The 27,279-nt window shown below is 37.7% G+C and overlaps 1 protein-coding gene across 2 annotated transcripts in view; it reads right to left on the reverse strand.

Annotated features, from left to right (window-relative positions):
- TXNRD3 (thioredoxin reductase 3) overlaps positions 1–25,702 on the reverse strand; it is a 48,702-nt gene extending 23,000 nt beyond the window's left edge. The window contains exons 1-6 of one of the 2 annotated variants that reach the window (XM_036229745.1): positions 25,339–25,702; positions 11,308–11,368; positions 10,216–10,325; positions 8,358–8,462; positions 8,043–8,115; positions 6,462–6,581 (exon numbers count right to left, since the gene is read on the reverse strand). In XM_036229745.1, coding sequence (XP_036085638.1) covers positions 6,462–6,581; positions 8,043–8,115; positions 8,358–8,462; positions 10,216–10,325; positions 11,308–11,368; positions 25,339–25,494 — 625 coding nt within the window. In that variant the 5' untranslated portion in view covers positions 25,495–25,702. The remainder of the gene's footprint in view (positions 1–6,461; positions 6,582–8,042; positions 8,116–8,357; positions 8,463–10,215; positions 10,326–11,307; positions 11,369–25,338) is intronic. The other variant, XM_036229744.1, reaches the window with a different exon arrangement.
- Between the last annotated feature and the right edge of the window lie 1,577 nt (positions 25,703–27,279).

Raw genomic sequence — 27,279 nt, forward strand, 5'->3', positions numbered from 1 at the left:
TTACAAAACATGTAAAAAAAAAAAAAAGCGTAGTTCTGAAAAGAAGAAAACTGGAGAAATCCATGGAGGAGAGAATGGGGAAAACTGGGCCTACTATGGCCATGCCCACAGAGTTATGAGGCAGGAAGGTGATCTGTACTTGAAAGCACCCAAAGACACTTTCACATTCTGTGAGGGGCTGCTGCACATAGCCTCCTACAAGTGAAGGAAAGCAGGTCTCAGGGGCAGTGGGCACTGTACTTTCACCTCTCCAGACCAGCCCAGGCCACCCCAATTTGGTTCAGCTGGCAGTGGTTTTACGATACTGAATATCCTACATTTCTTCACCATAAATGTGGTTAGTGCTCACCAGTGCACACCATTTGTAATACAATGTTTACCTACTTCCAGTAGAAGCTGGGGTGGGAGTTGATGGAATCGGATTCTTCATCATCCCTGAATCTTCTAGATGGGATTTATTTCTGAGCATTCACCTCGACTGCTGATGCTGATTTCCAAAAAAAACACAGCATCTCCATGCAGCACTGTGTTTATAAGACACAGAGGCCAGCCCAAGGCTCCTGTCAAACTGGATGAGATCCCCAAAGACAAACCCAACCAACTGAGGGTTCTCCCTCTGGTCACATTTAGAAACTTACCCCATCTAGCACTCTCAAGAAAGGCCCCACTACAATTGCAAGTTGGTGCAGCCACTATGAAAAACAGTATGAAGGTTCCTCAAAAAATTAAAAAGAGAACTACCATATGACCCAGCAATCCCACTTCTGGGTATTTATCTGAAGAAATCCAGAACACTAATTTGAAAAGATATATGCATCCCTATGTTCGCAGCAGCACTATTAACGATAGCCAAGATATGGAAGCAACCTAAGAGTCCACTGGATGATGATTATTAAATAAAGAAGTGATGCAAATATGCAATGGACTATTACTAGGCCATAAAAAAGAATGAAATCTTGCTATTTGTGACAACATGGATGGACCTAGAGGGTATTATGCTAAGTGAAATAAGCCAGACAAAGACAAATATCATATGATTTCACTTAAGTGTGGAATCTAAAAAACAAAATAAATGAACAAAACAGAAACAAACTCATAGATACAAAGGACAAACTGATGGTTGCCGGATGGGAGGGGGGCTGGGGAGCTGAGTAAAAAAGGTGAAGGGATAAAGAAGTACAAATTGGCAGTTACAAAATAGTCACACGGATGTAAAGTCAATTATATTTTAGGGCATATAGTCAATTATATTATAACTATGTATGGTGTCAGGGGGGTACTAGACTAATCGGGGGGATCACTTCATAAGGTCTATAAATGTCTAACCCACTGCACACCTGAATATTGAATGTCAACTGTAATAAAAAATTAAAAATTTTAAGGAAAAAAAAGGCCCCATCACTCATTAGGGACACAATGCAAGCAAGGGAACGAAAGACTTGGCCAATGTAAACATTTATGCCCACAAGTCACATCACCCTTTATAGCAGGGGTCCCCAACCTCTGGGTTGCAGACCGATACTGGTCCATGGCCTGTTAGGAAATGGGCCGTACAACAAGAGGTGAGTGGTGGGAGGGCGAGCAAGTGAAGCTACATCTGTATTTGCAGCCGCTCCCCAGCACTAGCATCACCACCTCCGCTCCACCTCAGATCATCAGGTGTTAGATTCATAGGATGCCAGTGTATAACAAGTCAACTAAAATTTTGCAATCCAGAGGGTCATTCTGGTTACTACATTACCCCCACACCAGAACTCAGCAGTGATGACCCTTTCCGCAATGCCACATACTCTCATATCCTAAGGTATCACTGCCTTGCTTCCCCAGTAGTTGAAAAAGCTATTCTTCCAACATCTCAAATATCTTTTTGTTTCTGGTTCTTGTTGTAAAAGACAATCTGTATTAGAGGTTCCCAAACATCAGGACACCCTGGGAATCACGTTGAAATATACAGATCGTAGGACCCTCTTAAACCTATGCAATCAGGAGCAGGGCCTCAGAACACAAACAGTTAAAAAGCTCCACCAGATTTTGATATGGCAAGTTTATGAACTGGTATTTTGGAACCACTTGCTCTAATATTTTATTAATCTGTTTAGTCCTATAACAGTATCACAATTTTATATACTGATGGGAAAAGCCATTCTCTATTCTTTCTCAAAGACTGCATAGCTATCAATATGAACTTTAGAATAATCTGTCAAGTTCCAGAAAAAAAAAATTATCAAGATTTTTTTTCCTGGACTTACATAAAATTTACAATACTGAGCCATCCTAACAAAATTAGAGCATATTTTTTATTATGCTTCTATATCCCTTTCTTATAATTTGTACATTCCTAGGTAAATTTATTCCAAGTTATTCTACCATTTTTCTTGCAATTTTCCATTATATAATTAACATTATTGCTGATACTTAAGAACGGTATTGATTTCTGCATGTTTAGGAGCAAGTTATTGAACTTTATTAATTCTAATATTTTTAGTTCAATCTTTTGTACATTCTAGATATATTGTATGAAATTCATATTATAAATTTACAATATCTTTTTCTTCCTCCTTTTCAAATATGTACACTTTCTTTCCTATTCTTCATTTTGTGCACTGGCCAGAAGCAACAGAACAATATGGATATTAGCAGTGGAAGTATAGAGCCCTGTCTTACTCTTGACTTTAATGCAAATGACTCAAGTTCTTTTCCATTACATATCTGCTTTTGACTTTTCTTCATCAAGTAAGGCAAGTGTCATTTCTTTGATTATTTTACTGACAATTTTTTTAAAAGCAAGAACGGATGTGACATTTTTACCATATGCCCTTGGAGCTGAAATCAAGATTATCATGTGGATTTTATGCTTTCCTATGATTTCCTAATGTTGACTCATTCTTGTATTCCCAGAATAAATCCTCATAAATCACAGTGCATTCTTTTAGTATACTGCTGGAAAGGATTTGCTCATGCTTTTTCTAGAGTTCTGACAACTCTACAGGCTATGGTTTTCTATTTTTATACTATTTTTCTGTATCACCATTACGCCGGCCTCAAAAAAAAAAAAAAAAAAAAGTAAACCTTTCCATCTTTTTTGAAGTCCTACACAGTTTAAATTATAAAGTGTTACTTAAAGATTTGAGAAAATTTACTTGTAAATCTACAGTGTCTTGGGGAATGGGTTGTTCTTAAACAATGTTTTCTCTGACAATTCAAGTCAATTCTGGTCACTAATATTTTCCTAGTACTCTTTTTCATTGAGATATTTAAAATTCTTACCACTAATTTATATACGGAATTTGTTTTATCTCTTATCTACAGTTATATTTCTTTTCTCACACCTAATGCTGCATGTTTGTATGAATTTTCTCCTGTTATTGCCTTGATGGATTTAACAAAAGACTGACTACTTTATTTGTATTTTCAAATACACTATCACTTCTATTTTGGAGAGGGTGTTAACTCATTAATTCCTAAGTTTTAATTTTTTGTTGTTGTTTTGCCATGTAGTCTACCTATCCAGTATTATAACCGCAATTGTTTTGCTTTGTATTTCCTGATACTTTTTCTTATCTATTAAAATTTTTTAAAATCTACTTAAAAATTCATATATTTTCAGTAATTATCTCTTTTGGTTTTAGGTTTATGTCTTGTATAAACAGCATGTCAAAGAATTTTGCTATTTACTTAACCTGAAAATCTGACCCTCAGTTTTATTCTAATATGTAAAGGACTGCACTTATGTTAGGTATCTTATTTTCTGTTGCTGTTCTAAATTATACTATCATGCTGTTTCTTTGTATATTTTTCCTTTCCCTTTGTTTTACTTGTAAGTTCTATAATTCAATTTCTAATTTAGAGATTATGTATACATTTTTAGTTTATTTTAATATATATTTCTCTATCAACATCAAGGATGAAAGTTATTTTAATATATATTTCTCTATCAACATCAAGGATGAAAGTATCTACAACATCTCCCCAAACAAGATTTCAGCACGCTCTTACTTCTTTTCTCTTGACTCTCAGATTCTGTTGACTTCTTTGGGCCATTCATTGAGGCTATGTCTAAAAATTGCTAAGCCCCAATTTTCATGTGATGGCTAGCTAGGTATTTCTTAGTATAGTATCTCAAAATTAATTTAGAAGCATTTTAAAGACAGGGAACTTTGAGGAATCTAATGTAAGATTTACCCACACAAGGAAATTAGAACTTATTAAGAAATATTAGGCACTTAGAAGAGTTCAAGAACATCAACTGGCTTTTCAGGGGAGGCAAAACGGTATGAACATACACCCTGCTGTCTCCTTTAAAGTGCAGAGCCCCAACAGTGTGAGACAGTGGTCACAAACAAGGATGATGCATCAAAAAGTCATCAGCATGTGGGGCAAGCCTGCCATCTGGTATTATCCGCACACCACCCTGCCTGACTAGCCCTTTTGTCACAGGCTGAGTGTGCAGATTCATCCTTCATGGCCTTTTTCCCCACCGAGGAGGCATTCCATGTTTTTTCCCTTCTCTGGCTTAATTATTATAGAAACAGGGTATGAACATTTTTAATTTTAAAAAGAGACTCAACTACGTACCAGTCTGAAATGTACATAATTCAAATTCTATTCCATTTAACTAACCTTTCTGCAGTATTTCACTCAAGTCAGTTCTCTTGGAAGACTCCCTAAGCCCTAAATCTTGCCCTTAGAAATCTAACCCCTCCTGGTTTCTGTGACACAACTCTTCTGGTTTTCTTCCTCTTCCTTACTCACTTATATAAGTATTAACATATCTCAGGTTTCTCTCTTGGTCTTCTATTCTTTCCATCCCCAGACTACCTCAGCAATTCCTAAGACTTCAACTATCACCAACAATGCCTTGGCTCTAAAACCAGGACTTGTCCAGACCTCCCTAGAATACAAACCATCCATACGCATCTATTCCACCAGGATGTTCTGAAGGCGCTTTAAGTGTAACACCAGGGAGAAGGATCCTTGAAAGTGAAGACTATCCAGAAGTTAAACCGCCAAGTAGAGAGACCTTATTTTCTCCACAACCAGTTGTTACTACAGTTTGACCAAAAGCTCTCCACTGAGTTAACTGTCTAGGGGAATTTGTTCGTAGTGATTATGTCCAACTGGAACCCATATGCTGCAAACTTGTTTACTATCTCAATGAATGCATTACATTTTTACTCAATCTCTCTTTCTGAAATCCTTCCTCTCCCTTTGTCCTACCAATGACATGGGTGGCCTGGTAGAATTACCCTAAGTATCGATAAAACTTTAAATATGCACATGTACAGCTCTACTGGATCAAAATCTCTAGGAAAAGAGACAAGCTGTACTTTAAAAAAAATTCCATGTTATTCTAATGAACCAAGATCACCATTGCACATCTAGCCTGTCAGTTTCACATGTTAAAGCACCTGATTCTATCTCTTACTCTCTCCAGCTGACCTCACAGTCTTTGCCTAGGCCTCATCATTTCTCCTCTGGGTTATGAAATAGCATCTCACCTCACTTTATTGTCTTTGGACTTGAATCCCACCCACCCACTCACCTCCAGCCTTCAAAGTTCCTTGGTGACATCACAAGGATTCGGAATCCAAGCTACAGTTCATGTTCCTCTCCTGCTAAAACTCCTCAACAGCTCCTGCTACCTCTGGGGTAAATTTTAACGCCTCAAAATGGCATTTAGGAGCCTTCGTGACCTGCTTACCTCTCCAATCTCATTTATCCCAATATCCTTCCTTCATTCTTCACTTCAGCCCTCACTATCCCCCAAATACTCCAAATTTTCTCACATCTCCATAGTCTGAGTAAAGCTGTTTTCTGTCATAAATGTCCCAGCTCTATGTGATCTTCAAGATGCAGCTCAAGGCTCACCTCTCTGCTACTTCCGACCCTTAAGACTACATTAAGTGCACCTCGAGAAGATGCTCAAAATAGTACCATGAATTACATAGTGCACTGAATGGCTTCTTTTCCAATGAACTATGCTACTTAAGGGCAGGAGCTTTATTTTCCTCAGATCTCTATCTTCAGAGCCTAACCAGTAGTGTTACTGGATGAATTTGTTTTCTATCTTTCATTAACCAAAGACATACATAACCACTGATAAAATAAAAAACGTTATCACATAATAGAAAAAAATCCAAGAAATGACCCTTACTATTCTATTTTGCTTATACTTGAAAGAAATCTGAAAATAGTGATTATTCTCTCTCAAATTCTACTAAGGGTTTGAAATGGTTATAGCAGCAACAATTCCCTCCTAGGCAGTAAAGCCCATGAAAGCAAGGCCAGGTTTAACTCATCACCTTTGACTCCTCAGTGCCTGGCTGACAAATATGAGATTCCTAGTGAGTGTTTATTAAACAAAGTTCAAACTCAGGGATAGAAATATAAATAGCAAGTCTTTCTCTAAGAAACTCTTTCTTCTTTTCTCCCAATCTACATTTTTATATACCGTTACCCACCTTGTTGATTATACTCCCAGCCAAATTTTCTTGAGTCACTTAATGCCTGCCCCAAAAGGGCAGCTTGATGCATCAATTTCTTAGGAACACAGCCTACATTTACACAAGTACCACCAAGACCTGAGAAAGAAATAAGTTTTAATGTTTCGTGTGTGTGTGCACATGTGTATGTAGTTTTACACATGTGCAGAGTGAGTGTTATTAAAACATGGAAATGACAAACTCTAATGGTTGCGAGGTCAACATCACATCTCACAGTAACACACAAATGATTAACACAAACTACTTGACCAGGGGTCTGTGAAGGAAGCCCAAGGGTAAGCAAAAATATGGATGTGCATTTGAACAGTTTTCTGGAGACAGAGTGCAAAACTTTCATTTGAGTCTGACCTACAAAGGGATCAGAACTGTGTAAGATTAATTAGATATATAGATTACACCAAGGACCAGAACCCCAGCTTATAGCCTTTACTCTGTAATTCTGACTCTTCTGAGCCAATAGCAGGTCTACTGTAAGGTAATTAGCTTTACTATATAAAATTCCTGGCCAAAATTTTTTGAGTAAGTTTCAATTTTTTTAAACGATTTTCATATTTTGCCAGGGTTGTGTAAGGAAAAGATGACACCCTCGAGCTGGGTAACTAAAGAGAGTTTATAGGGAAATTTTACTGGGGTATGGGCAGGAAGAGCATGGAGGGATAGAAGAGTAGAAATAACTCAGTAGTAACAATGGCCCATCACCAACCCCATGTGAAGGACCACACACCACTGAGTAGGTGCCACAGCCCACGTGGGCTCCTATGGCAGGGGCTGTGTATGGCCTGCCACAGGTGTATGGAGCCAGCCTGTGGCAACCAGCAGGGAGAGAGTCTGGGGAATGAAGACCCCAACTCCATTCTCTTTCCCCTGTTCTCCTCCTATTACCCCAACTGGCTAAACCCAACCAGAAGCCAGAGGGCAAGGCTACCAATTCATCAGTCCTCTGGAGATTAGAGCAGGGTAGAGATAATGGAGAATAGATTTGAAACATAAACAGAAGATATCCAGCACGAAATCTATGTGTTCTATTTTACAGTGAAAGGAACATGGAAAGATGAGCACTCTCGTCTACTGGAAAGTCACAGGGCTGGAAACTTACTGTGCACTTTATTAAACTGACCTGGAATGATCACACACACACTAACTCAACTGGCCATCATATAGCCATGAAAGTCAGTTATGAAATCAATGCAGAAACACAGAAAAATGTTATGGCAAACTTAAGTGAGCATGACACAGTGTATACAGCAAACACAACGATGTGAAAATATTAGTGCATGTGTGCAAAATGATGGAAGAAGAACTGGAAAACTAGGCTCATGAAATTGTTTTTGGAAAAATCTTCATTATTTATGTATTATCTTTCCAAATCAGCATTTTTTAAATATGGGCTCTTAAGCCAGTTATTTCACCTGAGACTAAGTTTCCTCACCTATAGAACAGGCTATTTATACCTCCTGAGATTGTTGTGAGGATTAAATGAGATTAAACAAAGCCGAAGATGTACGTAAAGAGCAAAAACAATAATGAAACACAGCTTACCCCAGGATGTGCCCTGAGGTGACGGGACAACAAAGTCAAGTACCATAACTTTCTTTCCCAAAATAGCAGCTTCCTACAAAAAAACACACACACACACACACCCATAAAGATCTTGTCAATTTCCTAACTCTCACCCAATTTGTCTTTTCCCTAAATAAAAAGGTTCTATTTGTGTTATAACATAATATTTTCTCTATTAAACCAGCTGTTACAATAAAAGCTTAGACTGTAACATCAAAATTGCTTTTAAGTAGCAGAGAAATTCTTATGGCAATTACCAAGGAAATTATCTTCAAGTTCCATTTTTTTTCATACCTGAGCACAGGCAAGGCCACCAGAACCACCACCAATGACAATGAGGTCATAATCATATGCTGAATCTTCTTGAAGGAGCTTCTGTAATAAACCACTCTGATGTGCCTATAGTTTAATGAAAAAATATTGTGTGACTTGTTTTAAAACTGTTTCTTTGCACCCTATGTTTAATCAGCAAGAACTTTTCTAAAAACCTTAGAAACAATAAATAATTCATGTAAATTGGAATTGTAAATTTATCTGAACAGCATTAAAATAGGGTCCAGCTATTTAGACCATATGCCAAAGTACATGTTTGTTCATAACCTCTTGATTGGCAAGCATGTGTCAAATGACCAGAGGTCATGGCTTTATATCTATGTCAGACAAGGAAGGCCCTTTTCCTTGGCCTAATCATTGAAATATGACCAAGTGCAATAAAATAGCCAAGTGACGTTTTCTCAAGATCCTCTATATTTTGTTCGCTGATGCTAGGCCTCCTTTTGAAAACAATTCTTATGCATCATCAGCAAGACATGCACTTCGAATTTTCAGTTTTCTCAAAAACTGATCCAAATTTTGCAGCTTACTGATAAATTTCCTTTACAACACAAACATTTTGCTTTTTCTTTCAACAATGATCATGAGCCTGGCTCTGCACTATATTCCTTTGTTCACTTGGCCCTCCTTGTGATAAGAAGTAGCTTAGATGAGGCTAGTGGTTCAGTATGTGTTTTAGCAATAGTTTTCTTTATGCAAAGTCAGTTGCTAAAACCAACTGTGTTGGCTTTAGAAACACCATGCTGGAACCAGCTCATTCTGGGAAGCACAAAGGAAGTGCTATGAAACTATGGGATTTGACAGATGCCATGTGGTTCTCTGAAGGATGGGTGGCCACAAAGGCTTTCAGGACATTCTAAAAAGGATTCCTTTGTCCCCCTTCCTTTTAGGTGCCCTAGAGAAATCTATCTCCTAAACATCTGCCATTGAAGAAAACCCCTTCGATGGATATCTCTGCCTTTCCAGATTCATCCTCTGACATCATTTTCTAGGCTGGGACTGGCAAAACCAGCACTCCTGATGATGTTCAGGGACTATAAGTAAGACACTTACCACCATGTGAATTTAGTTATAGCTTCTAGGAAAAATAAAGCAGACCGTTACTAGATAATGATGCTGATCACAGATTAACATACAATGCAGATAATCTTTTTCCCCAGAAAAATATAATTCTTAATTAAAATTTCAAACATAAAAAAATAAGTATTTAATTAATCACTAACTACTACCATTTGCATACATACATAAAAGATATAAAAAAGCAGAATCTTAATAAAAGTAACTTGTTATAAAATAAGGACCTTATTTAATAAACATCGATTTTTATCACTACTTAGATGAGTAATTCCTGTTCATTTCTACATTCTAGGAATTAAAAAAAAAAAAAGAAAGAAAAGAAAACAAAGGTGATGGGGCCTTTGCAAAGCTCCCAGGGTTGGCATCCTTGACAGGAATTTTACTTACCCTAGCCAAGAATACTAGCATTGACCTAATTTCACTAAACCTTAAAGAGGGAACAACCCTTATTTCTACCTTCATTAGAAGGAAGACACCCAGGTCTCCAGGGTGACTCACCTGGTTATCTGGCAACCTCACTCACACTCAAAATCTTCTCCTCCTTAGTTTTTGAAATTTGAGTTAGTAGAAAAGCTAATTTCCATCAAAGTAATCAAGATTATCTGATAACCATCCTATAAGCTTTTTAATTTTACGACTTCCCAAAACAAATAGATTCGTAAAAACCATTTTATCCCCTTTTAAAAATTTTTTAAAACAAAATGAACAAACAGCATTAAAGAACACATAACACCATTACTACCTGGAAAGTCCGGTCACATCCACCCATGTGTACTTTATTGACAAAAATATTCGGTACAGTTCTCTGATTAGTGATCTCTGACAGCACTTCTTGAACACTAGCCCCATCATCTAAAGAATAAAAAATTAAATATATAAAAACACTAAAAGGGTTCCAAACCTTTGTGAGAATAACTGAAGCATTATTAACACTCAAATGCTCACATGTACACACCCATAAGAAGCTAGTGTATTATATAACTTTATGAAATGATGACTCAAGAGGAGAAAACATCCAGGTTTTCAAAGGAAACCTTAAAAGATAAAGACCAATCTGATTTCTTTTCAAATAAACCCTTCGAAATTAGATTTTGATATATAATTCAATGATGCCAGACAAACAGATAAGAATACTCTTTAAAGAGCAAATATCAAGATAACATCTGCTTTAACAGAAATAACTTAGAAAATATTTCTTACAATTATATTTGAAAAATCTTTATGATCACAGACCAAAATTTATCTACCTAAACAGAGAACCAGGCCACAACTAAAGACTATTTGATATATTCTTTGGAAAAGTCTCAAAGATTCAATAACATTTCACTTATTAAGGTAACTGGCTAAAAGTTGGTGAGGTCCCATGAAAGCAGACATCAATTTTTTTCTGTCTCTGACCCCTGCAAAAGACATGCATATGTAAAGTGTTCAATTAATACTAGATCAATTAACATATTTGACAAGAATTCAAAAGTATAAAGCTAAAAGATTAACGCATACTCTCTCAAGGGTAATACAATCAGAAAATAGAAGTAGATTCTTTTCACTTATTACAGTTTAATCTACTTCGCTAGAAATTTGCCTGATAAATCTGAAATGCCTGAACTACTTCAAAGTTAGCACCTTATTCATTTTCCTCCCACTCCCTCAAATACTAAAAATATATCAATAAAAAATCTACACTAAATTATGTCATGTAGAGGTTCATTTTCTACATGGTTGAATGTAGACAAAAATAGCTCACCTAACTCAAAAGACAAGAGTAAATTGAACAAAGCAAATAAAATCAGTCTCACTAACATTTATTGAAAACAGTATTAACCATTCTACTTACCAACTTGATCAAGTTCCAAGATATTACATTCGACTCCCAAAGAAGAAAAGAGTTCTTTAACCTGTAAAAAAATTCACTTAAGTTTTGCTCTCACAAAGATTCAACGGAGTTATGAAGTATGGACATAGTAATAAAAGATGTCCAAAATAAATGTTCTTGAGAAATATGAGCTCTGGCCTATGGTTTTTCCCGCTTCTTCCACACATCTTCCCAGAATCATCTCAACCTATCTATTCCCTTCTTTTATCATTTGAATCTTCGACTTCCAACACTGTAACTTTTGCCCGAATCCCTTTTCTGAACTCAAGACAGGCAAAAATATTTCTTTATCTGGATGCCCAGAGGCACCTCACATGCGACATGCCCAAAATGAAACTCATCTGTTTCCACATCCTTTTCCTCTCTCTGTGTTTCCTTCTAATATTAAGTCCTTCGATAAATATTAACCCATCAAACACCTACTCTGTACTCAAATATAACAATGAACAAGATACAATCCCTGCCATCTAGTAGTAGAAACAGACAAGTAAACTGACAATGCACACTGCCGCCATTCACCAGTTGCCTGAACAAGAAACCCTAGGGCCTTGCTTCTCAAATAGGAGACAGAGGACCAGGAGCACCTGTGAGTTTGTTAGACACACAGAATCAGGCCCTGGATCAGAACCTACATTTTGACGATTTGTGAAGCACTGACTATGAGTCGTTTTAATGCCTCCCTCTCTCACAACATCTTGCTACCCTAAATTAAACTCTCCACCCATCCAATAAATTACTTAGTCTTAACAATTCTCTATGTTAAACTAGTTCAACTTTCTAGTTTCCCACAGTTGCTATGTTAAATTGTGCACCAACATCCATTACTGCAATTTCTCAGTAATATCCTAGGAGTTCTCTCTGCATCCAGTTGTCCCCTCCAGTTTTCTAAACTGCAGCCGAAGTAGGTTTTTAAAGCCCACTTTTCACCAATACTTACATCTTCAATGCCTTCAGCCCTCAAGATAAAGCCCAGAGGTTCTAATGCCAGGATGGAGGATGAGGAGTCTGGCAGACCTACTCCTTGACAAAACACCCACAACTGGTGAAAATTACTTTTAAAAACCATTTAAACTCTCTGGAAATTGTCTGAAGAGCACACAGCAAATGAAGAAACATGTATTCAAGAAAATCTACTAGATGTCAGTAAGAACTGGGAGCATCTGAGCCACCTGGGCCATGACCTACTACACCTTTCCTCCCCTGCCCTAGGTCAGCTTAATGGAAGCTCCACTTTGAGCAGCCAAGAAAATGGGGCTCCCTAGTTCCTGAAATCCATGCAACAGAAGGGGCTAACTGCCAGAATTTCTCGGTCTCTCCACAGCTCTGAGTGGCAAAAGCTACATTCTTCTGAGCGTGGCCAACAACATACTTCCTCCACCCAAAGTTCAAAGGCTTTACCCCTGGCTGAAAATACTGAGGACCTAATCACCTCTGCCTCAGCCCACTTGTCAGAAGAGGTTCTAAACTGGTAAAGGTAAGCCAAAAAGACCAGAGGCTACTGCCCTACCAAGAGCCCTACTCATAAAGCAGAGCTGTTACCCAAGAGAACTGGGTCACTGTCCCCAAGCCCAGCTCTGGAGCAAGGTCTCTGAGATTTTACTTGGGGAAAGAAGCCATAAGATAAGAGAGCTCTCAACCTCTACCCAAAGGAAATAATTTTATTTTAAGTAAACTGTGGGGAAGTTCAAGTCTAAGGATGCTCTTGAAAACAATGGGGATTCTGGTGGTAAGCAGTGAAGAGGGGGCTGGGAGCTCAACAAGCTAACCTTGGTAAGCCAGCCAGTTTACCAGAGAAAACCAGGGAAGGAGATTGCTAAAAATAGTCCTGCTAGGGTCAGAGAAGCTTCAAACTTGCCTCAAACACTATCTCTGCAAAGGGGCCTTGAATTAATTGAATAAGAGTGTGGAACAATTTACACTCCAGGGCATCGTAAAAAACAACAGCACAACTACCCTTGATTTGTAGCACCTAACATCTAGAAATGATACCAACAGAGACAAAACAAAAACAAACAAAACAAAACAAAAAACATAACACAGACAGTCAACAAGAACCCTACTAAAATCCTTGTCATCCCAAGGTGACTGTGCAGATACCAAAGGCTCTACCCTCAGAAGTAACATCAAAGGCTATATCTTTGAGTGGAAATAAAATTCCCTAAAATAATACAGCTAACTAACTACAAAGAAAAAAACAAGCAAACCAAAAGAAGCCACAGAAAAGGAGGGACCAAGTATATAGCCTTGCTACAATATAATTACCTAAAATGTTTGCATTTCAACAAAAAATTACTAGACATACAAAGAAACAAGTAAGTGGATCTATACACAGGAAAAAAAAGCAGGCAAGAGAAACTATCCCTGAGAGGGCCCAGATGTCATTTGGATTAGAGTAAGTAGCCATTGTAAATATGTTTCAAGGGTTAAACTATCTTTCAAGAGCTGAAGTAAGGTATGATGATGTCTGTTCTAATAGAAAATATCAATACGGAGATAGAATGATAAATAACAACCAAATGAACATTATGGAATTGAAAAGTACCATGACTAAAATGAAAAGTTCACTAAAGTGTCTCAACAGCTGATTTAACTTGGCGGAAGAACAAATTAGCAAACTTGAGGATAGACCAATAGAGATTATGCAACTTGATACAGAAAAAAAAAAAAGAAAAAAATAGTTAGACAATATGGGACACAATTAAGCACACCAATATGTGCACAGTGTGAATATCAGAAAAAAAATAAAAGAGAAGAAATGTTTTAAGAAATGACAAAAAATGTCCCAAATCTGATGGAAAACAGCAAACTATATATCCAGTAAATTCAATGATCTCAAAGTAATATAACTTAATAGAAGCTCTGGAAAGTGGTCAAAGATCTACAGCAACCAAGTATATGCCAATCATTTGCTGGATAATTTTGTGATATTTATAGTCACCCTTGCCTAGCAAAGTAAGAGGGGTGCGGTATACCAGGCTCCAGTTGCCTTCCACAATATGGAGAGAGCAGAGAGACCAACTTTGCAATGTTCTAGCCTGTCTAAGGGATTGGTCTCTGTGATGCCTTATTCAGAATTCAGATAGTCAAAAGTGGCTGGGGTCTCAGGCTAGGGGGAGGCCATGAGAAGATGTAGGCATGGCTCATGAAAACCAAAAGCAGACTACAAATCTGCAGACCCCTGGGGGCAAAGGATAACAGGCAGAGGAATAAAACATAATCAGCTAAGGCCTCAAGCAGCAGCAGAGGAGAGACTTTGAAACAATTTAACACACTTTAAAGCCATGTACACAGGATTAGGCCCATGTGTGTAAAGTACACATACAGCCTCACTGAAAACAAATGCCTAGAAAACACCTGAGAAGATCTGAAGCCTTCATACTGCACTGATTAGTGAAGGCCTTCCCCAGCATGAAGCCAGTGTGCAAGACTGGCAGAGGCAACTATTTTGTATCATACAGAATTTTCCATGAAAGATTATATGCATACGAAGAAACAAGAGAATATGGCTCATTCAAAGGAAAAACTAAATGACCATAAACATACCTGAACAAATAGACTTCAGACTTACTAGACAAAGACCTGAAAATAACTATCTCAAGATAGAAAACACTAGAGGAAATCAGGAAACAATATATGAACAAAATGAAAATATCAGCAAAGAGGTAGAAATAACCAAACAGAAACTGAAACTGTAAAGCTGGAAAATATAACTATGTTGAAAAATTCACTAGAGGGGTTTAACAGCAGACTTGAATAGGCAGAAGATAAAAATCAGCAAATCTGAAGACAGAGAATTTGAAATTATTGAGTCTGAGTAGCAAAAGAAAAAAGCGTGAAGAAAAACAAACGGAGAATAAGGGAGATGGGGACAGATTAAGCAAAACAATAAACATATTGTGGGAGTTCCAGAAGAAAAACGAGGAAGAAAGCTTATTTGAAGAAATAACACCCCAAAACTTCCCAAAATGGAGAAAAGACATGGATATACAAATATTATAAAGCTTAAAAAACTCCAAGAAGGATAAACCCAAACAAATTCACACCAAGAAACACTGTAATCAAACAGTTGAAAGACAAAAACAAATTCCTAAGCGTAGCAACAGAAAAGCGAATCATTAAGACAAATTCTTAAAAATAGCAAAAGAAGAGAAAATCATCAAATACAAGAAATTCTCCTAAGATTATTAGTGGATTTTTCAGTAGAAACCTTACAGGCCACAGGCAGCAGGATGATAGATTTAAAGTGCCAAAGATAAAAAAAAATCTATCAACCAAGAACTCTATATCTGGCAAAAAACTGTGCTTCAAAAATGAGGAAGAAATTAAGACTTTCTCGAATAAACAAAAGTTGAAGGAGTATTAATACCAGACTTATTCTATAAGAAATGGAATAGGAATCCTTCAAGTTGAAAGAATGCTAGACAAGAATTCAAAGCCAAATAAAAACGCAAAGGTCTCCAGTAAAGGTAAACATATGGACAATCATATAAATTAGCACTGTGGTAATTTTGGTTTGTAATTATATTTTCTATTCTTCTCTAAGGATTTAAAAGACAACAGCATGAAATAACTATAAATCTATAAAACAGTACACAATAAAGATGTAATTTGTGACACTGATAACATAAGGGGGCACAACTATAAAGGACTAGAGTTTTTGTATGCAATGAAAGCTAAATTGCCATCAGTTTAAAACAGACTATATCTTTAAGATGTTATACGTAATCCCCATGGGAACTACAAAAATATCTATCAAAAATTCACAAAAGTTATTGAGAAAGGACTCAAAAAATGTCACTACAAAGAATCAACTAAACACAAAGGAAGACAGTAAGAAAGAAAATGAGAGACAAAAAAACTAAAAGATATACAGAAAACAAATTTTAAAATGGCAAAGTCCTTCCCTAACAATAATGACTTTAATGTACGCAGATTAAACTCCTCGATCAAAAACATAGGTTGGCAGAACAAATAAAAAGACAGGATCCAACATTATGCCGTCTAGAAGAGAATGATTTTTGAGCTAAGGCCATAGGTTGAAAGACAAAGAATGGAAAAGATATTTGATGCAAATAGTAACCAAAAAGAGCAGGGATGGCTATACTAACACAAGACAAAAGAAACTTTAAGTCAAAACTGTTACAAGAAACTTAAAAGAACATAATGTATTTATTAAAGGATCAATATTCCCAGAAGATATAAAAATTATAAAAATATAAACCAGAGCTTTAAAAATACAGAGCAAACACTGACCAAACTGAAGAAAGCGATAGAACTACAATTATATGATGCTTTAATACTCCACTTTCAAAAACGGTAGAACCACCAAACAGAAGGTCAGTAAGGAACTGGAGGACTAGAAGAACACTATCAACCAACTTGACCTACAAGGCTTATTACGTAACATTCCACCCAATAAAAGAAGAATACACATTTTTCTCAAGTACACATGGAACATTCTCCAGGATAGGCCACATGCTAGGGCCACAAAACAAGTCTTAATAAAAAGACCGAAATCATGAAAAGTATATTTTCTGATGACAACAGAATGAAATTGAAATCAACAGCAGAAGGAAAACTAGAAAATACAGAAATACAATCATGCGCCACTTAAGGACACAGGGATACCTTCTAAGAAATGTGTTATTAGGCCATTTCATCATTGTGCATAGCCTACTGCACACCTAGGCGCTATAGTATAGCCTACTGCTCCTAGGTTACAAACCTGTACAGCAGGGGTCCCCAAACCCTGGGCCACAGACCAGTACCAGTCCATGGCCTGTCAGGAACTGGGCAGTACAGCAGGATGTGAGCAGCAGCAGAACAAGTGACACTTCATCTGTATTTGCAGCCGCTCCCCAGTGCTAGCTAGCAGCACTGCCTCAGCTCCACTGCAGATCATCAGGCATTAGATTGCAAAGGAGCACCAGTCTCTGGTGCCGACAAGGTTGGGGACTACTGCTGTACATGTTTTTGTACTCAATACTGTAGGCAATTGTAACACGATGTTAAGTATTTGTGTATCTAAGTATATTTAAACACAGAAAAGCTAGAGTAAAAATATGGTAAAAAGATTTAAAAAATGGTATACCTGTATAGGGCATTTACCATGAATGGAGCTCGCAGGACTGGAAGTTGCTCTGGGTGAGTGCGTGAGTGAGTGAATGATGAGTAAATGTGAGGCTTAGGACATTATTACTGTACACGACTGTAGTAGGCTTTATAAACAATGTACACTGAAGCTACACTAAATTTATAAAACAACATGAGATTAAATCAAACACAAAAGAAAAGGATGCAATCAAGAGACATGGTAAACACAAGGTATATGAGGCTGCAGCAGGCATAACATACCATACTTACACCAAATTTTTTATACGTAGAAAGAGTATACTCTAAAATAATGATAATATAGTAAATACATAAACCTATAATATAGTCGTTTATTATGATCAAGTTTTTTGCACTGTACCTAATTGTATGTGCTACACTTTTATATGACTGGCAGCACAGTATGTCTGTTTACACCCAGCATCGCCACAAGCATGTGAGAAATGCATTGCACTATGAGGTTACCACAGTTATGTGGTCACTAGGCAATAGGAATTTTTCAGCTCCATTATAATCTTATGGGACCACTGTCATATATGCAGTGCATTGTTAACCAAAGTATTGTTATGCAGTGCATGACTATATGAGGAAATTAAACAACATACTCTTAAATAGTGAAGTAAAGAAAAAGTCACAAGGAAAATGAAAGAATACCTTGACAAGTAAAATAAAAACACGACATACCAAAACTTATGAGATGCAGTGAAAGTACTGATAAAGAGAAAATCTTACAGCTGTAAAATGCTAATATTAAAAAAGAACAAAGATCTTAAAGCAACAGTCTAACTTTACAAGTTAAGGAACTAGAAAGAGAACGTAACTAAACTCAAAGCTAGCAAAAAAGAAGAAATTAAATAAAGATTAGAGCAGAGATGAACAAAAAAGAGAAAACAAACAAAAAGCACAAGAGCTGGTGCTTTGAAAACATCTACAAAATTGACATGCCCTGGCTATACTAAGAAAAAAATAGAGAAGACTCAAATAACTAAAATCAGAAATGAAAGAGGGACCATCACTACTGTCTTCACAGAAATAAAAAGGATTACAAGCGAGTATTATGAACTGTATACTAACAAATTGGATAATCTGAATGAAATGTGTAAATTCCTAGAAAAACACAATTTACTAAGACTGAATCATGAACAAATATAAAAGGTGAATATTCTAGAACTAGTAAGAAGACTGAATCAGTAATTCAAAGCCTCCCAACAAAGAAAAGTCCAGGATTAGATGGCTTCACTGGAATTCCACCATATACAAGGGAGAATAAACACCAATCCTCCTCAAACTTTTCCAAAAAAATGAAGAGGGAACACTTCTAAACTCACCCTATGAGGCCACCATTACCTTGATACCAGAGCCAAATACACTTCAAGAAAACTACAGACCAATATCCCTGATGAATGTGATGCAAAAATCCTCAATAAAATACCAGAAGTACAAATTCAACACTATATTAAATGTATATTATACACCATAACCAAGTGAGGTTTATTCCTAAAATGAAGGGTGGTTCAACATATGAACATAGATCAACGTAATACCCACATCAATGGAATAAAGGGGGGGAAAATACATTTATCTCAATGGATTCAGAAAAAGCATTTTAGAGAATTCAGCATTTTCATGACAAAAACACTTAAACTAATAAGAGGAGAAAGCTCCCCAATACACTAAAGGTGAGATGTAAAAACTCACAGCTGACATCATCTTTGATGGTGAAAGCATTTTTTCCAAGATCAGAAACAAGACAAGGATGCTCACTTTCACCATTTCTATTCAACAGAGTATACTAGAAGTCCTAGCCAGAGAAATAAGGGAAGATAAAGAAATAAAAGGCATCCAAGTTGGAAAAGAAGTAAAATTACCTCTGTTCACTGGTAACATGATCTTATAAGTATAAAACTCTAAAGATTGTACCAAAAAAACTGTTAACTAATAAACAAATTCAGCAAAGTTGTAAATACAAAGTGAATACAAAAAAAAATCAGTTGCTTTTCTACCTAACAATGAATAATCCAAAAAAAGTAATTAAGACAATTCCACTTACAATAGCATGAAAAAGAATACTTACAAATAAACTTAACAAGGAGGCAAAAGCTTGTACACTGAAAACTATAACATGTTGCTGAAAGAATTAAATAACACACTAGTAAGTGGAAAGAAATCCCATGTTCATGGATTAGCAGACTTAATATTGTTAAGTTGTGAATACTACCCCAAGTGAGCTGTGAGTTTAGTGTAATCTTCATCAAAGTCCCCAAAACAAACTGTGGATAGAAAAACCCATCCGAGAATTCATATGGAATTTCAAGAGAACTTCAGAGAGCCAAAAATCTTGAAAAAAAGAACTAAGTTGGAGGTCTCATACTCGCTGATTTCAAAACTTGCTACAAAGCTATAGTAAGCAAAATAGAGTAGTACTGGCATAAAGACAGACATAGATCAATAGAAGAGAAGAGGGAGCCCAGAAACAAAGACTTGCCTATCAGGTCAAATGATTTTGGTTAGTGGTGCCAAGATCAAAGGGGAAAAGGACAGTCTTTTCAACAGATGGTGCTGAGAAAACTGGATGAGTATGTATATACAAAAGTATGAAGCTGGATTCTTAATACCATACACAAAAATTAATTCAAAATGGATCAAATATGTAAAGGTAGGAGCTGAAATTATTAAACTTAGAAAACAGGCCAAAGCTTCATGGCATTGTGTCTGGTAATGGCTTTTTTTTTTTTTCTTTTTCTTTTGCTATGACACCAAAGGCATAAGTAACAAAAGGAAACAGACAAATTGGACCTCATAAAAATTACAAAATGTTTGTGCATAAAAGAAACTATCAACTAAATAAAAAGGCAACCCAAGAATTGGGGAGAATATTTGCAAATCACATATCTAATAAGGGATTTATATCTAAAACATATAGAGGACCCCTAAAACTCAACAACAACAAAAAATAACCCAATTAAAACTGGCAAAGGACTTGAAATGACATTTCCCTAAAGAAAGTAATAGCCATTAACAAATGGCAAATAAGGACATGAAAAGATACTCAACATCACTAGCCATCAGAAAAATACAAATCAAAACCACAGCGATATCATTTCATACCCATTTAGGATAACTATTATCGGAACAAAAAACATAAGTGTTGACAAGGATGTGGAGAAACTGGAATCTTTGTGCACTGTTTTGGATGTAAATGAGTTGGCCACAATGGAAAATGGGATGGTGGTTTCTCAGAAAATTAAAAATAGAAATACTATATGATTCAGCAATTACACTTCTGAGTACATACCCAAAAGAACTGAAAAGAGGTATTTAAACAGATATCTTTACACCCATGTTCCCAGCAGTAATATCCATAATAGCCAAAAGGTGGAAGTGACTCAAGCATCCATCAATGGATGAATGGATAAACATGTAGTATATACATACATACAAGGAGTATTATTCAGCCCTAAAATGGAGGAAGTGCTCACACAGACTATAAGACAGAGGAACCTTGAGGATATTAAGCTCAGTGAAATAAGCTAATCACAAAAGGACAAACATTGCATAACTGCACTTGTATTGAAGCAACTAGGGCAGTCAAATTCATAGAGCCAGAAAAGAGAATGGTGGTTTATGGGGCCTGAGGGAGGGGTAACAGGGTAGTATTATTTAATGTATACAAACTTTCAGTTGGGGAAGATGAAAAAAGTTCTGTGGATAGATTAGTGATGATGGTTGCAAAACAATGTAAATGTACTAATGCTGCTGAACTTTAAAGCTATTAAAATAGTGAACTGTGTTGTCTATATTTTACTATTAAAAAATAAAAGTCGAGCAATGGAAGTTGACCCACAAGTATATGAATCAAGATTGAGAAAACATGGGTTAAAATTAATGTGGAGAAGGGGTTTAAAAAGAAATCAGAGCATTTTCTTCACTATTTAGTTTGAGCCACTAAACATATACATTTAGTATCTGACTTTAACAGTGACTTTCCGATTAGGCTAGATGCTTCCACCTGTAATCTAGTCTTCATACTAATGCCAATTTTCAAATCACAGGTGTGACCCTTTCACTCTTCTTCTCAGAAGTCTGAGATGATTTCTCTGCCTGAATCATTAAGTCCACACTTATCTACAAGCACTTTAAGGTCTCCTCAATATGACTTCGAAATTAAACTTCCAGTCATTTTCCAATTTACTCTGCCCATCTCCTTTCATATACCCTGTGTTCAACCCCACTATTGTCATTGCAGCAGTTCCTGTCATTACTTTCACTACTTCTTCAGCTGGATGCTGTTCCTTACTACAGACTTCCAATTTATCTCTCAAAGACCAACTTAAATATCATTTCCTTAAATTTTTCTGATCCCCCACAAAGTAATTGTTTTTGTCTCTTATTCTCACTGCACTTGTTTTCCACAGGCACTTCTGTACATGAAAGCTGGGTGATTAGAGCTCAATTAGGCCATGAATTCTTGAGAGGTAAGACCACGGTTTATTCATTTTTGTGTCCCTCACAACACTAAGCACCCAGTAACACTTGCTAAATGATATTAATGGCCAAATCAAGAAACGTATGTGGAAAATGGTGTCCACTTTGGGTGCTAAATTTAAGAAGTTCGTGGTCAAACTACTTTCAAATAGAATTAGTGAGGAATCACATGTAAAGACAGATGATATGAGCACATAAGAAAGTGGACTGCTTAGCCAGGCAAGAAAAACGCCCGGGGAAAAAGCTGAAAGATCTGTCATCCAAGTAGAAGCAGCGTTCTTAATTCTGCACACAGGAGCAAACACTAACCTCCTAAAGTGAGTAAATGTTTCAGGAGAATAGATTTGGCTCGATTTTTAAAAAAATTCTAATAAGAGCTGTCCAATTATGTAAGAGGACTCAAAGTAGTGGCCACATTACTGGGAGTGTAGAAACAAACAGAATGAAAAATATTTTCCTAAGATTTTCTGTGTTGACAAAGGTTTGACTAGAATAATCTTAAGACCATTTATTCATTCAACCCACATTACATGTCCCAACGCACACTCTAGGCCCCAGTGATACAGCAGAGGACAGGCACAATTCTGATCTCTTGGCCCTTTTAATAGCTCCAAAGGACAAATTTAAAAAAAAAAACAAAAACAAACAAAAAAAAAACAGAGGTAGAAAACACAGCCTGAAAACAGACCAATGTATAAGTGAAAGCATTCAAACTAGCATGGGAAGGACAGACTCTCCAATAAGTGAAGCAGGGACAACTGCTGAGCCATAAAGAACAAAAATGAACTGGATCTCCATTGACATCAGCATCAAGTCCAGGTGGAATAAAAAAGGTGGATGTGAAAAGCACGCTCTAAAACTTTTAGGAGCTAAAACAGGAGAGTATCTTTATGACCTCAGAGTAGAAACAGATTCCTTGAATAAGACACAAAAAGCACAAATCATAAAAGAACAAGAATGATAAACTCAATTACATTACACTTGTAAACTTCATTCAGCCAAAAGATTTCATAAAGAGCATGAAAAGAAAAACCGAATCTGGATTTTCCAATTCATATAACCAAAGAATTAGTATCCAAAATATATAAAGAATGCCTGTAAGTCAGTACAAAAATAAAACAACCTAACAGAGAAAAAAAGCAAAAGACCTGAACATTTCATCAAAGAGGAAACTCAAATGACTAATAAACACATGAAAAGATGTTCAACTTTCACCAAGAAAATACAAAATTAATGCCACAACAAAACATCACTTCAAAAGTGCCAAAATGGCAATAATTAGACATATCAACTGTTGACAAGGACATGGAGCAAGGGGGAACTGTTACCCACTGCCAGTGAGAGAGTAAATTGGTATAACTGTGGTAGCCTGACCCTGCCTGGCCATTTCCTGCTCAAACAACTTCGTTCCTGACTGTCCCCCCACCCCCTTCCAAGGACTCTCAGGCTGACATCAGTTTTCTCATAGTTTGCCGACCAACCACTGTTCTTCCTTATATCTGTAGTTGTGTAGGAATGACAAGACTATATAAAACTGCCTCGTATGTTACAATCAGCCTCTGGATAAGAACCCACTGAGCGGGTGCCAGCATCAATAAACGCTGCTTCCTGCTTATAGCCTCAGTGTCCCATCTCTCTGTTCGGGAATCCCACAACATAACCACTTGGAAAAACAGTTTGGCATCACCTAGTTAAGGTAGAAATAATGCACCCTCCATGACTTCAGCTTCACGGTATCTATCTACTCTAAAGTAAATTTTGTACATGTGCACTGGGGGATATATGAAAGAATAGAAATAGCTGTATTGCTTTTAAGAGCAAAATATTGTAATGGCTGAAAAATGACTGCCAGAAATTTATTACTTGCAGGAAAATTACTGCTTGGCTGTGTCCATGGGAACATGGCTATGTCCATGGGAACACAGGCTGTCACTCATAGGAACATAACATTCCAACAATAAGCTTTCTGCTTCTGTAACCCTGCTTACGCACCTGACCTATGAGTTGACAGGTAATGAATAAAAGAAGGATAGACCGTTGTGTTTAGACAGAATGAAGAATGGGATTTTGGGCTTAAAAACCCTGTACCTCTACATTTCGGGGCTGCTTAATTTGGGGTCTGCGTACCTCTGGCAGACTCAGCTGGCTGAATAAAGAGTGCTTCCTATAACTCACTGAGTTCTGGTGGTCAGTATGTCTTTCGGGGGCTGGCGGCGGCCACAACAATATTAGAAACAACAGAATCAATAAACAGATTCATGCTAGAGAATGCTTCTGTAATGAAAATTAACAAACCACAGCTGAAGAAAAAAAGTTGCAAGAAAATACATATTATTCTACTTGCATAAAATGACAAAACAGGCCAACAGGAACAAAATACTGTTTAAGGATACATATGTACAAAATACTGTTTAAGGATACATATGTATTTGGTAAAACCGTAAAGAAAAGCAAGGAATTTTGGATAGTGGTTAACTCTGAGGGGAGAGGAGAATGTAATCACAAAGAGACATCCAAGGAGGTTTCTGGAGTACTAGCTTGTTTCTTTATTCTTTAAGATATACGTGCATGATACACATGTTTCATGAAATAATATATAAGGCAATGTAAACCCGAAAATAAATTTGAAGAACAAAGCCTATAGGTCCAGGAACCTATTCAATAGTTTATGCTTTTGCATATTTCATTTCAATTTCCTGATACTGTGAAGCACAATTACAAATATTAAAAGTCCCTATAATATAGATGGGTTTATCTTCCAAGTGCTCATCTCTATGTGGGTTATTTTAAAATTCAGAACAAATCTGCCCATAAAAATGCTGGATTCCCAGTTAGATCGCCCAAAGTTAAGGTACTGTGCAATATAGCTGAAATTACCCACTATCGCATACTACGTTTACACCTGTTCTTAAGTTCATTTTTACAAAATGTGGAAACCAGGGTTCTGCGGAGCTGTTACCTGGTCAAGGTGACACAGGTAGTGGGATATGACTCCAGCTCTAGTTTACTCCCAAGTCGTGGCCTCTCCTCGCATTACTCTTAAGAGGACTAAACTTTTTATTCTTTTATTTGTCTGGGAAAGCTCTTAATAAATAAGCCAACACCAGGAAGGAAAGGATGAGCGGTTAATCCCACAGGCCGCGATCCCAAACCAAGTCGGTCGGAGTATAGGCGGTGGCGGTTGCTCCGGAAGGCCTGGCCCTCTGGCTACCTCTCTACGGACGCCGAAGGAACCGAGCAAAAAGACCCAGCCCTGGCTTCGAGTCGCCACCCAAGAGAAAAGATTCCGAGTCTCCCCTCGCTGAGAGCAGAAAAGGCAGCTCGAAGCCCGGAGCGCCGCAGGGAGACCCCGCCTCCCCCCGCGGCCTCGGCCCCGACCGCGCCTGCCCCGCCTACCCGCGTGCTGTGCGGGCAGTAGCTCTTGCTGAAGATCATCACTCGGTTGCCCTCGATGAGGTCCAGGAGGCGGCGCCGTAGCTCCTCGCGGGCCTCAGGTGGCGAGCGGCTGGTCCCAGAGGACCACAGGCGGGGCCGGCGCCCGGGCGGCGACATGGGCGCGCCGCGGACGCTGCCCGGACGGCGGTTGGAGACAACGCCCACCTGCACCGGCCCTGGCGACCTCTGCGCCCGCGGCGGCGGCGGCGGCGGCGGCGGCGGTGGCGGCTGCGCCAGCGCCTCGCTGTAGCTCCCGGCCGGGCCGGGCCGGACTTGCTCGGAGACCGATACTAGGGCGGCGGCGCGGGCACGGAGGTCGGAAAGGCGAACCGTAAACACCGCCCACGGCCCGCATCGGCAGCAAATCCGCCGCGCCGTCGCTCACCCCGCCCCCGCGCATGCGAACGAGGCCGTTTGCCCGGCAGCTGCGCATGAGTCACCTCCCCTCCGCAAAGAGGTGGGTGCAAAGCGGCGTTCTCTCGTTATCCCGGTTTCGTGTGTACTTCCCAGCCTATCCAGCCTGGGTGGTACCGCCCCGGGGTGCTATTTGTGGAGGACTCTCCACTCCTCGGAATCTCCACCAGCCTCCTCAAGCTACCTTAAAAGTGTATATCCTTCAATGAGGATGAATGTTTAATTCTAATGGAAATTGTGAATAAATAAAGCCATCCTTAGGAAAAATGGTTATTTTAAAAAAGTTTATTTACCACAAACTAAATAAAAATACTATGTTCCCTATCGCAAAACTGTTTCCAAATGAGTTTCTTCGGTTGGTACCTCTCAGTCCCTACCCAGTACATAGAATTCTGGAGGCACCACTAACAAGGGGACACTAAAATCATCTATTTCAGACAGGAATCCATTATTTGGGTGGGTGGATAGGTGCAGGATCTCAGGGCTGAACTTGGTCACTGGGATTTACAGTCCACTGCGCTGCAACAAATGATTGAAACCTCAATGAAGAAAGGAACTTTGACCAGCAGGAATGGCCTAGTCCTTTTCATGTGTCATCCCCTGACATGCTCCCTCTAGATTGTTCTCCTTCAGCCACCCTGTGCCTTAGATTTGTCAAACCCATTCTTGCCTTAGGGTCTGTGCATCTTCTACTTCCTCAGCCAAGGATTTCCTCCTCCCCAGGAAGAAATCTATAGAGAAGACCACTGTGGTGAGGAACTTTTGCCTTTTAGTGCCTTTGATTATTTTTGGAGTTCACTTTTCATTTTTTCCTATTCCTTATGCTATACATTTAATTCATTTATCTCTTCGTTTGTTTAAAAATAAATATTTAGCAAAAAGTACATATGCTCATTACTCTTCTTTCAGAAAAGCTCAAGCAACACATAAGTAGAAAGGATAAAACTAAATATACGGTAATAATTGTCCCACAGTCTAGTAAAAAAAGTTATTTTTAATTTACCATGACTATCATTCCAGATATCTCTGTAAACATTTAAACACATACAAGTATCGGAGTGATACTTTTCTAACATATAGTCATGCTAATTTTAAAGTAAAATGAAAATTAAATTTTAAGAAAAAAGCTTAAGTATAACTATAAAAATTATTTATTCACATATTTTTTCCAGAGCAGATATTAGTTTCTCAAGATCTTTTTAAAGAAAAATGATTATAATGAGATTGAGGTAATTAATTTTTTTTAAATTTCAACTTTCAACTGTATATTTTTACTTCTGGTAAGAAAAATGAAGAAATTACAACAATTTCTTCTCTCCTTCTTACTCATGAATTTTATGAATTATATTATTATTTTTACATTGTCAAGTTTATAACATTTGTATTCTGCATCCCACGAAACCTCTCTTGAAGTCAAACACTCTTGCCATGTCTTTTTTATTCACGAATTTTAGAGTTTTAATCCCTTCTTCATTATTTGGTTTGAAT

Source organism: Rousettus aegyptiacus, unplaced genomic scaffold (genome assembly GCF_014176215.1).
Source record: "Rousettus aegyptiacus isolate mRouAeg1 unplaced genomic scaffold, mRouAeg1.p scaffold_m13_p_12, whole genome shotgun sequence".
In the NCBI taxonomy this organism is placed as follows: Eukaryota; Metazoa; Chordata; class Mammalia; order Chiroptera; family Pteropodidae; genus Rousettus; species Rousettus aegyptiacus.